The sequence below is a fragment of the Bombus pyrosoma genome, linkage group LG9 (assembly GCF_014825855.1).
Source record: "Bombus pyrosoma isolate SC7728 linkage group LG9, ASM1482585v1, whole genome shotgun sequence".
Lineage (NCBI taxonomy): Eukaryota > Metazoa > Arthropoda > Insecta > Hymenoptera > Apidae > Bombus > Bombus pyrosoma.
In genome coordinates this window covers 7,153,263-7,168,822 of record NC_057778.1, presented here as the reverse complement: position 1 = coordinate 7,168,822, position 15,560 = coordinate 7,153,263, and the positions used below count along the sequence as shown (strand labels likewise).

Sequence of the window (15,560 nt, the reverse complement as noted above, 5' to 3'; positions counted from 1 at the left end):
CGAGGTCCTCGTCGACCAGCTTCAACCGGCCGACGTAGTTCGAGCATAAGATTCCCTCGTTCGTTCGTTTTAAACGAGGGATACACGCTGCAGGGAACTCGTCGCGAAAGGGGACGCAACCAGCGGCGCAACATCGAGCGGACGGTAAAAATGTTCCCCGGCGAAACACGATTATCCCCCGAGATTTTTCTTTCTCTCGCTCCTCGGATTATATACCTCCTGGCCTTCCACCTTTCGGGTCACGCAGAAAGCCGCGTCATCTACGAAACTCGACGAACACGCGATCTCAGAAGCAAACGAACCGCCTCTGGCACGATTGTACGTACGACCAGGGACAAGATCGAGTGGGGATGGCTGGTTTGCGGTTGGTTAATTTCGCGTTTACTTCATTGCCGCTCAGAATTATTTACTAAGATGACGTTTTTTTATGGGCTGCTCGTTCGACTCTTTCGAAAAAAACGAATACAACGACTGAGAAGCTTCGTGTGCGTTCCTACGAGATACTGGATAAAACTGCAACTAACGAGAGATAAGCGGTTAAGCAATAATTAAGAGTTTCTTACAGATTCCTCCGTGGTCGTTCGCTACATTCTTTGTCCGTTCTTAAAGAGATAAACCAACATGCATAATTCTCAAGTCCCGACTTTTAAATCGATCGAACGCATTCGCTGTGTCGAATCCACTCTATTTTGTCCCTGAGTCTGCGAGTTCTCAACGTTTTCACGTTTCATCGTGTGAAACTGATTCGCTGGTATTGGTTGCTCTTTGTATTTAAAAAGGCACGCACAAAGACACACTAATGAACCGTGTATACGAACGATGGTTTGCTCGATTTTTACAGATCGTTCGTTCGCATCTATTCGCTCGATAAGAATGATTGAAACGCGAGCTTCAAGTACGACGATATTCGAGCTCTCGTTTAACTGCTGCTTCGCGCGAAAACCAGCAACCTACCGTACGAACGATCGCTGGAAACGTCTGTAATCCTTGTAATTTCGTTATCTGCGATTCGTGAAACTGTTCAGGGGCTAGCTTCTTCGATTTATCGCGCGCTATGCAACACGAAGTTGCGAACCTTTGCTTCGTCGTGTCCCTCCGATGTTCTGGTTCGTGCGGGGTGAGTCTCGTCGGGCGTCTCAAGGTCGGTGGAAAAAACACCGAGGCGAACAATCGGTGTTGCGCAAGAAATCGATTGAGAAACTCGTGAGTGTAATGCCTGTTACGTGCTCGACCGAACTGAACGATCGTGGGTCGCAATTAACAGATTGAAATTCAATTTTAGATATGAAAAAAATCCTGCTCAAATAAATTATTATACGAGCAATTAAACTACCAATCGTATTTTCCTTTTGCTTGGGAATTCTAGCAGCTCGCCAACAGAGTTGAATTTAGTTTTGAAATAAGCTTTCGAACGAGATTTACACCGTATTGCAATGTATTCGTTCCGATTCATTAGCACCGTTAATTAATCCCTTCGAGATGAGATCGAAAGGGTTGGATCGGAAGGCGCGTGCAACAGGCTTTACTCGAGTCGCATCTTTAATCGATCGTTCAGGGCCGGTTGCGGTTTCACGCCCACGCGCTTTTCTCGGACCACGAGTCGCGCAAAGTCGTTTTCGAAAAACGGTCGAGAACAGGGAAACAAATCATCGTGTCGGTCAAGCGAACGCAAATTTTGCGGGAAACGAAGGGAACTTTCCAGTTGAAGAAACAAAATGCGTGATGAAGATATTTCGTACGTGTGTGTGTATGTATGTATATACTGCATATCTTTTCTGTCGTATGTGTTAAAAAGGAACGGTTTCAAAGCCTTCTAAACAAAATAATAATAATGATAATGATAATAATAACAGTCTGCTAGATTGGCTAATAAAAAATGGGCTGCTACGCTCGAGAAAAAGAGACAGAGAGAGAAAGAGAGAGAGAGAGAAAACGCTGTACCTCGGAGCTAACACGATTCTCGTTTGCACACACGTTGCAGAAATACACTCATCGGAGCCTCCCTAAACATTCCAGCTAATCGGAGAACTCGATCGATCGACGATAGTCACATGGTCGCCTCTAGAACTTCGCACGAGAGATTAGTTAACGAGAACGGAGCAAGAAGCTCGTGAAAATACGATGATTCTCCGCCGAAAATCAAACATTTGATTAACTAAGACTATCCGAAATTATATATCCGCCACGGTTATTTCGCCGTTGAAAATTCGTTCTCACGATCTTCTTGTCTAACATCTTATCTCATTTCTTTCCAATCGTTTACTCGGCTTCTTCTGTCTCTCGTACTTGTCCCCCGAAACACGGACGAACGATAGAAAGAACAAGATCGAGGGGAACGGAATCGACGGAAACGGAAGAAGCAACGGCTTACCTGACTTCTCAGTTTGGTGATATTCTGGCCACCTTTGCCGATTATCGAACCGGCTACCTGTAACATACAATCGTTTCTTCCATAAGAACTGTCCTTTTAATTCGATATCAAAGCGAAAAATCTCTCGAAAAAATATACTTCGAGCTACTTTCTCTCATATTTAATAACGATCGATCCTGCAATATTGCAATATCGACCATGTACGATCAGCAACATAGCCAATAGCCACAAGTATCGACTACATTATCGATCGCGTACCGCCACGTTTTCACGCGACCAACTCTTTCATGGAATCTCGCGTCAAATAAAATCGAGTATGCTGACTCAAGTTCTCGGCCTCGACACACAGCCACGGGGGATGGAGCAGACGCATGCTCCAATTTCGTTCGTCTTGCACGATTTTTGTGGGAACGGCCGCGAATCGAACCACGGAGAAGGTCGATCGTTTCTCGATCGGTTGAATGCGCGCCGCTGGCCACGTTCCAGCGATTAGCGACGATAAGTTACAGCCGCGAGCCGATTGCAACATAGCACGGGCGGAAAACGCAGCGCGCGATAATTACGTTCTCTCCGCGATGGTGAATGAGATCACTCTCGAAAGGAGCGATCCATCGATCGACCCTGACACCGACAGCCGTTTTCGCGGAGTCTTCGATCGCGTGTCTCGGTCGGGCCGCAATCGACATTGTACTCGATCGTTGGTGCGCGACCGATCTCGAGCCACGATCGAACACAACGAGAACGAAATCGACCCGACTGCCGGTGAAATTGACAGGAGATAAATGCAGCCACCAAATGAGCTGCTCCTTTGTACCTCGATCCCCTGCTGGGATGCACGTTTCCCTTTTCTTCGGGATGCAATCTCGGTTTATTAAGACGCGAGATATTGCACGGTGAATTTCGATATGGAACGTGATATTCAACATAGTTTCCTTTTATGTCTCTCTGCTGTGTGTGAAGACTTTTTCTTCCGACCAGTCACAGAGCTTAATATCCTTTAAAACGACGATGTTTCGAAAATGAATTACCTGATGAAACTGATGATAAATGAAATGAGATACGTAGAACTGAAGCAATCGTGAATTTTCGTGTTAAAGAAACATACAAGCAGAAACAGCGTAGAAATTTTAAAGTGTCTAACGATTGACTTAATATAAGATATATTTGCAAGCAGAGTAATGAAAAATATCTGGTCATTTTCACTTACACCACACGTACCTTTTAAGCTTTTTATAAAGAATTCTAAGATCGCAAACGTTTTAGATATTCCGGAAAGAATTTCAAAATTTCCGTCTAGCTGCGAGGTATCCCGCCAGGATTTCGAGAATTTTCCCGGAGGAAAGAAAGCGGAAGGAAATCCGATAGCGGTTCGCCGAGCGCAGCGACAATGACCGGAAGAACTCGGCGTTCCGCGATTGCGAACGTGCCGACACCAAGTTACAACACGGTATGGCAAGCCGCTTTTACTTCGCCAACGATGTGTACGCGATCGCGAACAGTCTGCTGGAAAATCGTACACGTGGGAAAATAAAACTTGGCAGCATCTAGATTCGTCGCCAAGCCTTATCTGGTCGTAAGAAACACGGTTGCAAAGACGTATCTTACGCGATCTTATTTGGAAATTCAACTGCGAAGAATATTTGGCGGAAAAGCGTATTGTTCTCAACCGCATTGCATACTTTTCATTTGTCGCAGTGAAAGGTAAAAGTGAAAGTTTCTTCTAAAATAATTTCTTTCCAATCCTCGTTACAAACGTTGTCGCTACTTTCGAGATTCTCGTTCCTTCTTTCCTTCCTCCTATTTTCATGACAGTGTATTTCTTTTTATCCGAGATGTATTCTGAGGTTTAATTACGAGCGTCCATATCTTTCCCACTGTCACGAATGCATAGTCTCTTAGATCATTTGTTAATTCTATTTATATTACATCAGTGTAATAAAAATTCATTTATACTACGAAAATGAATTCAATGTGCAATTATTGCTTAACGAAGACTCGAATATTTTTCTACTTCGCAATAGCGACGGATTTATAATAAACCGACGGGGAAAATCAACACTGGAACTACAATACCTGTCAAAATGACTGGTTTAATAATTTTATTTTCAAATTTCTACTTCACGTTACATTTTCTTCCTGCGGTGATGTAATGACTTATGTAGCGATAACTAAAGATACGATACAATAAGTTTTACTTTCTTGCTATTCGTTCAAAATCAAAATAATTTTGTATCATGGCTATATACCGTGTCTAAATGACTGGCACTTGTTAAAGCGTAAAAGAGTCCTACAATCTGTTTTACCGAAGTCGAATTAACAAGTTTCCTTGTTTTGTACAACTTTCCATACGTTTTCAGGATTTTTACTACGTATCGTTCGATATGAAGGTATCAATTATCAGAAAAATTCCGGATCGATCATGATGCTGACGCTAGAACTACCACACCAGTGAAAATGACTGCCTTTACAAATTTATAAATGTGCCAACCCTCATTCAGGGATCATGGTCCCAGACGGGTTAATAATATCAAAAAATGTACTACATAACATGGAATTCCTTTTGTAAAAAAGAAAAGTAACACATCAATAAATATAAAAATATGTGATTATCACGTATTTTTTAAAAACCAGTCATTTTGACCAATTTCGGTAGAAATAGTTTTGTTTTAACTGTCGGTAATTGCAGTGTTAATTATATGTCGATATCGCTTAAAAACGATGACCCTCGAAATTTTGTCGAAATCAGAAATTTGAAAGTACTCGAAGCAAAGTCTCTTTGAAAAAGTAGAAAGTACATTACGTAGTTTCTCTCGACTATTTACGTAATTGTTCGCTTCGATTCGCGGATACTCAAATATCGAGACTTTCATAGAAGATCGGATGATCGATTCATGGACTCAGGTTCGACTTGAAAACGGATTTGAAAAATAAAACAAATAAAATCTTACCTTGCTGGGGATCAGAAGACGAAGCTCATCGTCACCCTGTCTGTAACGCTTGTGAGGACTTGTCGGCCCTCCTGAACCTGTCATAGTGCCTGCATCAGCTTCTCTCTTCATTATTTCTGCAACAAAAATATCGATCGACTGTTTAGTACATCACCATTGTGTTATAAATTGTCATATATGTGCGCAAAAAAAATTGATTGTACCACGAATAAGTTTCCGAAAAATTAATTTTCCCGATATTAGTCGTAAAAGCGAAACATAAACAGAGTGAAAATGCAGGAGACGATGGCGTTGAATGCTAATTGTACACTGAACATTCGAATATCTCGATTTAAAAGATAGAAATCCTCCTTATCGCGATTGAAAGAAAAAGATCCTGTCGCAAGGAATTAAATATTAATCGGGGACAAAGTATCACACACTTTTAAAATCAGCGTTGCAACGTTCGAAGCTAAGGTGTTAATTCTTACCTATTTATTGTGCGATTGCATTACCTTCGATAATATAACAAAAACTAGCGAAGCGATTCAAGACCGGACGTACGTCACGTGTTCGAATTCACCCCCCGGACCGAGAGAAATCATGTTCCCCCTCGATTTTCAGCCACGCACGCGTTCCGGAAACAACAGCGGCGACGCGGACCGCAATTCGTAATAAACCTATAAACATGCTTCGTATTCGCGTAACCGTTTGTTTGCGGGGGGTTGAACGCTATGTAATTCACTGTCCGTTAAATCGACTCGGTCGGTTTAATGACATGGATAGCACGGGAAATCGATGTAACTCGGACAAATTCGCGATTAAACGACCAAACTATCTCTGAATTTGTTCCACGTTCGTCAACCTTGAACAGTTGGACGTAACAGGTTCGCTGTATAGGTAGTAACCGCGTGTGCAACGTGCCTGGTATTCCTCGTTAAGTAGACCAAAGGCCACGATTACGTTAATGTTTTATTTATATGCGCGCATTTTTTTTCGTCTTTTAATTTATGTTATTCGCTGTTTCTTAGCAATGCGATTATAAAAAGCTATCCCACGGATTTATAACATACTTCTTTGCGACAATATTTCCCCTTCTATCGATATCTCACAATTTTTTAATGTTTAAAAAAGTTGAAGCATTTATATCATTATGATTGACCTGTTGCTTTTTTCAAATCATCGCTATCTTTATTGTCTTTATAATTTATTTAACAGGCCACTATAACGTATTTATTATCGTAATACGTACATTTTTTTTACGTTATTTTCCAACACAGTTTTGCGTCATATAGTATGGTGAATTACTAATCATTCCACATAATTCACGGTGCGATAGAGAATAAATGTATTTCAGAAATAAGATGAGGAAACAAGTGGCAAGACAGAAACTTCTCACACCGATCAAAGTACGCGAAAATCTCGCACAAAAACACGTATCAGTTACAACGGATTTATATCGCGACCAGCGCTATTAATTCGGCCAAAGCAAACGATATTTCCTTTCCGCGTGCCCTGGAATGCTTGAAGCGCGCGAGTCCCTGAGTCACCGAGATTCATGACGCGATTAGGGCTTCGAAATTGCTTCCTTCCGATCGCCGCGAGCGTCGTATTACCGGCGATAAACCAGAAAAATCTCGCAATTCTGGCAATTGAGAGTACGTCAGATTTCTGTCGCTGGCAAACGAAATTCCTTCTGCCTTCGTGGAATTAGCTTCTTTGGCTATGAAATAATAAAACTCGCGGGAATTGATACCGTATGAAAGTAGGTCTTCTTTGTCTTGCGTTTTAAAGAAATGCCAAAGCACAAAGAGAAGTTCAAGAACGTAGACATAGGACGAGGACAATAAAAACAGAATACGTAGAACGAAAGGCGAGACGAGTTCCAAAGTTGAAGAATAATAAAGCTTTGCATAGTCTCTCTTCTGCTTATCGTTGCCAAGCATACTTTAATAAAAGTCGACGCCGTATGACATCATACAGAGATGTTTAACCGTGCTCATCCTCTTTGCTGGCAAATTCCAAAAAATATGACGAATTTCAGATGTGTTATCGAGTTCCGCGCATCGATTTCCACGAAATATATTTCTGCATAGACAGCGAATATGTCTCCGCAAAATATCATAGCCTCGCGACGATACCATCATATGAAACATATGAAATTCTATATCGATAATGCGTCGTATTGCACAGTTTTAGTAAATAATAAATAAATACACTTTTTATCGAAAAGCAAGCTCGAGCTTTCTACTATTCATAGAAAATAATTGAAACGAACAAACCGAATCGTCATAAGTCGCCATTTTCACGACGAACACGGTGTGGAAATTGAAAAAAAAGAGCGAAGAAACGTCGGGAGAAGGAACGAATGGACAGGACGAATCGATAGTCGACCGGTCGACACGCGACGTTAATAATTTACCGGGGCGATTCGTAGGCGAAGGGTGACCAGCGGCCTGTGCGCGCGATTCGTCGTTTCGATTTCATTGCGGTGATGGGAAGAGACGACGGGAAAAGCGCAAAAGGAACAGGAGGCGGTGGCGTTCGTTCGCGGCTCGTTAAAGAATCACGAGGCACGAAACCTGCGTCACGGAAACCGGCTTGAGCAACAGAATACGCAATCGTTAACGATCGCATCGTTAAAGAACACTAACGGACGTTTCAATTTTGTATATCGTAGAACGTTAACGACAGTGACGTTGCACACTGTTGACAATTTCGAAATATAAGGCTCATGCTTCGGTTTTAATCCGATTGACGATTTTCCACGCAGGAAACATGCATTGAAGTGACTACATGGGACTGCGGATAAATATCGTGATCGATGCGACTACAAATAGAGAAGCGTTCGTCGAAAATAACAATTTCAAAACCGACGACGTGACTAAAAACTACGAACGATTTTAAAAAGCTACGGACTTTGAGCAGATGTAACGATTTCGAAAGCAAAGAGACGTAGAAGATTAAAAAATTACCTGGCTGAGAGGATCCGCAACGATAGGCTCGCGAGATTGATGTTTCGTAACTAATAAATTATTTGATAAACCGATTTCTCAATAGAAATTCATACAAGGCGATTGTAAATTTCTTGCATTGCCATAAATGAAGTTGCAAATATGTATCTGGATCGAAGAAATCATAGGTCAGATCAGAGTTAAAAATTGCGATGATATTGAACAATTTCAACCAAGTCATTTGATGAGGTTGAAATGCTCTAGGGAACGCTGACACTTTGTTTCCTTTCTTTATATTTTCCAGCGTGTTCGAGGAATGATGAATATTAATGTGTCCGATTCTTCGCGGCGAGTTCGTTCGCTTTGACAATGTTGTTTGGCAGCCACGGTCCCGTTGCCGTGTGAATTTTTCGTTAAAAACACGGAGGCAATTTCCTGCGCTGTCGAACAGCCGGAAACATTTTCGTCCACGCGATAACTCGATCAATTCCCGCCGTCTCGCGTGATGCATTCGATCTCGACGAGCCATTCGATCAAACGATTTCAATCCCCTTCGTGGAAACGATCGGAAAAGAACGCGAGTATGAAATATCGCTGTTGGTTCTCTTTAAGGAACACTCGTGTATCTCCTACTGTGAATTTTTCCTAAATGGAACGACTTTTAAGCTGCCCGTTAACATGAAAGTCGCGAAGAAATATACGGCACTGGAGTTACGTGGTGTGACCGATCATGGACCGCTCGTTTCACCTAACTACAAGATTTATTTTTACTAGCGCCATCGTGTTTTCAACAAACAAGCAGCGTGCGTGACCAGACCGTGTCGTGACACGAACTCGAAAAGACCTCCTACGTTTCTGGTCGTCCGACCATTACCGTAAGGGTGGAACAGGGGGTGGATCAGTCGATCGTTGTGCACGAGGGGGCAAGCGAATGATAAAATAATGGGTCGTGGGTAATTTCCACGTAACGCGTCGATTCCGAAGCACGTTTGAATTTGCGAACATATTTTTCAAATAAAAAATATACGAATTAATTCGAGGAAAAAGAAAATAGATTAAGTTTAATAAATCCCGGTATCTATCTCGCTTTACGATCACAGTGTGTATTCGATAGAAGAGAAATTCGATTACACGCGGTCACAATTGATACAATATTTATCAATTATTCAGCAAAAACTCGGTCTATCGGTCTCATTTTAGCGACACGTGCCGTCCGCTCGACCATGGAAAGCCAAAAAGAAAGAATAAAGGGGAAAAAGACAGAGAGGGAAGGAACGTGAAGAGGAAGGGATGAAAAGGGGCGCCGTAGAGTCTGCAACGAAGGTAGCGTGAGGCGCCGAAGAGTCCACTGCCGGCAGCACTGCATCGACTAACTAGTCCATAACCAGTCCGCACGCCACTCCAAAGGGTTGCTGGTCTGATATATAGGGGCACAGGATGGAGGGCATCAAAGCCAGGTCGAAGGGGAGACCGCAATTAGGAACTGGGAGCAGCTTAAACTCGCTAAACCTGACGCGGGAATTTGAACTTGATGAACTTTCGACGGGTCTATGAAACGCAACCGCATGTATACCATAATATCTGCGATTTATACAGGGTGAAGTGAAAGTGATGTGTAACCCTGAGTTTAGATTCTTGTGAGAGGGAATTATCAGAGTTTTACCCGCCAACTTGAAATTTCAAACCGTTTGATACATTTTCGGTACGGATGTACCGTAAATTGTAGCACCAGGCGAAAAGGATGCGGTTTCGCGAAACCACACGTGTTACGCAAAAGTAAATTGAACAATGTAAAATGACAAATTCTCGATATTTTATTTTTTCTAATTTTTATTTCTGTAATTAAATTACAAATTATTGAAAATTCTCGTTGCCTTTCGTTTCAAATAAATTGTTACTTGTCGTATTAAAGAGACGTGGACCGATGATAACGCGCGCCGAGCTTTCACTTTTTCAAACGAATACGATATTTTGCCTTAAGTTGATTATACTTTCGTTGTTTGAACGAAGCAACTATTTCACGCAAGCCCGCAAATATCAACCAACGAATCCTCGTTGCAAGTCAAACGCACCTGTATTTAATCTCTTCGGTACGAGCGTTGACCGCAGTCGACATACATGGAATATGTATGTAAGTCATTTGGACAGAACGTAGGAAAGATAAAAAGTTATTATATAATCACAGACGTAATTCAAATTTCAAGAAAACACAGCATAATTTTGATCATTATTTTTGTTATTACTTAAAATATTATTCCACGTTTTCCGTAATGTGTTATTCCGAGCGACTGCCACAGTTCGCTTTATTCTATTCATCGGAAGGAGCGCTCTGCAATCGTTCTATAAATTCAATAGAATAAACGAACGACGATTATATAGGTCAAACGCAAAGAATCGATTTCTCAAACGAACTTCGTTCGTGCGCCGGGATGCTTCGAGAAACGAAGTCAAGTGGATCGATAGTCAAAGGAATAGGTAGAAAGGTGGGGGGGGGGGGGCAATATTGTTAAATCAGAACAGAACCGAAATATTCCAATTTTCGCGAAAGTTGCACGATAGTGGCGTTCAAGAGGAAGGAGAATCCATGGTACACGCGGATCGAGAGCCGTCTCTTGTCGCGGTAATTGCACTCCTAGTAGTTACGCGGTCCAAGTAATTATTTCGACGTGGCGTAGACGACGGATATCCGAGATAATTGCAGCCAGCGCGACAATGATATCGCGCCCCAAAATTGCTCGGTGCCAGTAAAATATGATGTTTGCATGTCGTGCTTCTCTCCCTTTTCTCCCGCTTTCTCCGTCTTCCTGGTGAACCTTGTGTGCCACGGAACCACCCTCCGGCAGATGCTAACAGCCTGATAACCGGCTGTCCTTTTTTCAGTTTTTTCGAACGTTACAACAGAACTACGAGACACGATTCGTTTGAATATTCGTGGAAACGGAATAGACTGGGAAAAGTAGGCTTGGAAACATTTTCAAACACACCCAGTTTCCAAGCATTTTGTCGGAAGAAACGTTAAGGACTTCTGCACACCAGATGTTGACTCTGCAGGTTTCGCATTGACTATGTAGCTAGTCTGAGGCATAGATCTCTTCTCGGTGATGTTTATTGCGTATGAGATTTCTAGGAACGAATTTCGAAAATGTGGATAGTATTACTATATCGAATGGGAAATAGAGAACAAGAGGAGGAAATAAGGGAAACAAGGTTGATCGTGGCTGGATTTATCGAATCGAAGTCGAAATGGGACGGCTCTTCTCACGATTCTATGCCGGCTTAACCGGGTCAACGAACAACAAGCGGGCGACATCGCACTAATGCCAATTAAACGAATAAACTTAATTGGTTACGTCGACCTGTTATTTATGTAACGAGAGAAAAACTGAGTTTTGCTTTTAATCAACGAGATGAAAATACGCCATCGCTAAACTTAATTCTCGACTAAACGCTACTTCCACCGTTACCCGTAATTTGTTTAAAGAAAAAGCTACATCTTCCGTTGACTCTCGGTAAAGAGCCACGATTGCACGTTAACGTTGAAATAACCACGATTCCTCTCTTCCATGCGTTTACCTTGCTCGAGTAAACCAACTGTTAAACTTATTACCTTCTTCCCGATTTCCGTGACAATTTGCATCTTAGAAGAGAATAATTGCAATGCTAATTTTCCTCGCAACCACCGGCATAAATTATCTATCCTCTTAAGGACCGCCAAAAATTCTCCCTCCAGCAGAATCCTATGGCGCAATAAACCATGGAAATGCTTAAAACGACCGAATACCGGATACAAACGACGTCAACGACGTGCAAACCGACACTGTCCAAGAAAATCAAGGAAATGGGGGAAAAAGAGAAGTCGTGGAAAATGCGGCAATTACCAGCAGACTGTGGCCATACATTGAATACGGTAGAGACTATAAATTCAAGATGTCCCGACGAAAGAAACTTGTTTACCGTTTTTACCACAGTTCCTCGTCTGTCTCATCCACGTTTATCCACCTCCAAACCCTGGCAACGATTCCCACGGGATTTTCCTCGTAATTTGGTAAACCACTCTCCACCCATTATATTTACTCTCAGTTGAGCCAACCTTGCCTCGCATGTCGAGAATATGTAATCTTGTTCATGTTATAAACTTCGTCCGACGTTAGTATCGTTTGTCGACGCCGTAAAAATTAAACACGTTTGTGTGCACTTTATAGATCGATAAGCAAAGTCCAAATTCTTTTCACGCTATTAACACTAGAATTACGAACTGACCATTACCTAATTCTTCGTAGGAATTCTGTAGATACATTCTTGGCAATTTTCCGCGATTCTTTTTACAAGTACACTGCCGGCTATAAATTATTAGGATAATTATTAAGGATATATTTAAAACACAGCGAATGCTTTTCGCTGCTTTTGTATCATAATCGTTCCATTATAAATCTATTCCTTATCTGTATAATATAAATACATATTAATTTAATCGAGTCGTACGTATTTTCTAGTACAATATAAAATAACATTCGTTAGAATATCAGAGAAACGTTACAACGCGATGGGTACAAACGTTGTTCGCGAATGGGTTTTAAATACCGTTAGTACAGCCTCGTTGAATGATTTATATCCCAGAAATACAAGAATGCAAAGTGTTTCTGATTTGAAATCCGCATAATTCCATTGCAAATGATTCGATTTGTATCGAAATTATATGAGAACTATTCCATCGACGTAAACCACTTTCTGATTGAACGTGCGAGGTTCTCGCAAAGCGGATTGCGAGAAGAGAAGGAGAATAACAGGGAGACGCGTGTAATATTCGAAGTGGCGGACGAGGATCGAAGGGACGCTGGCAGGTGAGATTACCGGCTTCGGCTGAGACTAAACGGAGTTGGCTTAGAAATTCGACGCTTGACGTCACGCTTTCCATCGGCTTCTTTAAATAGAGTGATCAATGATATCGCTGATTGGACGGCCGAGTCTTTGCTCCAAATACCGGGCGAACAGCTTGAGCTTTGCTCAGTGTGTATGAAAATGCAGCACGCAATTACGGGCGTGTATAAATTGGAAATTTGTCCACTCTTACGTGTCGAATATTTCATATTACGTTGCATAAGAACGTGCGTCGGACAAAAGGAGAAATAAGAGAACGATGTGCGACGAGACAAAAAAGTGTTTGCTTGTCTAGCACGAACTCAATGAGAAAACATTTACATACCCGACGATAACAGAGTCACGTTGAATTTCATTCGTTTCAAGGAACTTAAAAATCCATTCAACGTCTGTTTCTTGGGGAGTTATGTCAGTTGTGATAAGGAATTACAGACTGCGCATTACCGCGTGTCTACGTATCTCGCATAGACGCCAACAATGCCGTTTCTCTCTTTGCCGCTTATCGAATAACTTGTCAGAAACAAATAAAGTTCTGTCGATATCCGTTCGCCTGGATTCCCCGCCAAACAGAGAACAATCAAAGAGGAATCCATTGCCCTCGCAATTGTGTTTCTGCTTGCAAAGTAAACGGGCAAGATAGGGCGAAGAAATTTGTCGAGGTCAGAAATTTTACAGAAACGCTCGCTTAGAGCGATAAATGATAAAAGAACGGTCGAAAAAACGCACGAACAAAAAAAAAAAAAAAAGAAAGAAAAAACGCTACACGGAAGAATCGAGCAAATAGAAAAAGAGAGTTCGAGGGACGACGGAAAACGTGCTAACAGCTGAAATCGGTCGAATCAACGGAATTTCTTGTTGGTTGGGAACATTTCGAGGAAAGAGAATGGTTTAAAGCAGATCGGGAGAGGCATCGGGGACTCGCACTTTCCGAGCAAATACCGACAGTTATGTCAACAGACAGGCGCGTTAACGCTTGTTAAATGTTTGAGAACGTTTATGCAGCCAGGCAATAAAAGGCGAACCGGTTGTCGGTGCATCGGTGATAATGCAACGGAAGGCTACTGCGGCAAAAACAGACCTGGCACACGCGAACCAATCAAAAGACTCTGCGGGAGTTTTGCGCTGGAATCTGATCGATTTGCCCTCTTCCGATAAATGGAAATGAAAGAAAGAAGGTCGATGGACTGGCTGAGAAAAACCAGTTTGTGACAAGAGCCCAAAGATTCCTTTCACCCGACGAAGAATGAATCGAAAAGCCGGGAAAAAAAGACTTTCGACATTGCTATGTAGTTTGCCCTGGAATTCTCGCTATTGTGGAAATGTGATTTCGTTGAATGAGTGAAGAATATCAGGAAAGAAAACGATAGAGGTGCGAATGATAATATTTGGCGTGGAGAGGTGCGAAAGGAGAATGTTTGGACGGAGCGTTTGAGATTATCGTGTGAACGAAAAATTCACGGCTACCAAAAGTTTGCAGTACACGTGCAAATAGTTGTAAAAAGACAAAAATTGAGAATCAAGTGTCGGCAAACGAATCAAAATCTTTCGCCTTCGACGCAATACTCCTACGTTACGTGAAAGAGAAGAATTTGGATGAACGAATTCCACAATTAGACTACTACATCACCGGCATAAACGTTCGTTAATATCAATGCAGAAGAGACTATTCAACGTGTTAACGAGTCTTGGTTCAGCGAATCACTACAAGACAAGATTCGAGCAACTATGCTTTGTGCGGCCACCGTTAATTTCTACGACCAAGGGAAGACATCTCGCCGAGCTTTCATCCATTTATCGTAGTCGCGTATAAAGACGTTCGTTGAATAGTTCCCACACTTCCTCGCGCTCCGAAATTAGCCGACGCATTCGCGAAATATCGCCCGTTTGCTCAAACGTGTCGCTGCGTCGTTCAATAATTTCCTAATTAAACGTAGAATATATCAATTCCTGTATCGCATAAAATCTGTACAGAACTTCCATAACAAGCCATCGAATGAATTTTATTCACGCAATTAAACATCTCCGAGCGAGATTTCTATTCATTTATTCGCGGAATAAACGCATCGATGATTACTGCGCGAAAAACGTAAAGCGAAAGAGAGAATTAGTTGCGTTAAAAGAGCGTCGTACGGGTTACAAATTTTTAAACAGATATAACGTAGAGAACAGAAAACAAAGTGGTGATTTATTTTGTTTGTAAGACGATCTATTTCGAAGACAATACCCGATATATTCGATACCTACAAGGACAATAATATAAACAGTATCTATAAGGAAGTTAAAAAAAAAAAACAAAAATATTCCTTAAAAATTTGACTAAACATCTTAATTTCTTCGCAGGCGCAAAGTTCCGCTGGAGCCACTTTGTCGAGCGCGTATCTTTCTCGTACATATCACACGTAACCATAGAGTCAGTCATCGCCGCGCGAA

At 41.8% G+C, this 15,560-nt stretch overlaps 1 protein-coding gene across 12 annotated transcripts in view; it reads right to left on the bottom strand.

The window, feature by feature from the left end:
• LOC122571111 (heterogeneous nuclear ribonucleoprotein K) overlaps positions 1 to 15,560 on the bottom strand; it is a 92,840-nt gene that overhangs the window by 39,247 nt on the left and 38,033 nt on the right. For all 12 annotated transcript variants that reach the window (XM_043734417.1, XM_043734428.1, XM_043734418.1 and 9 more), the window contains 2 exons: positions 5,320 to 5,435; positions 2,372 to 2,428 (listed from right to left, as the gene is read on the bottom strand). In XM_043734417.1, the coding sequence (XP_043590352.1) occupies positions 2,372 to 2,428; positions 5,320 to 5,430 (168 nt within the window). In that variant the 5' untranslated portion in view covers positions 5,431 to 5,435. The remainder of the gene's footprint in view (positions 1 to 2,371; positions 2,429 to 5,319; positions 5,436 to 15,560) is intronic.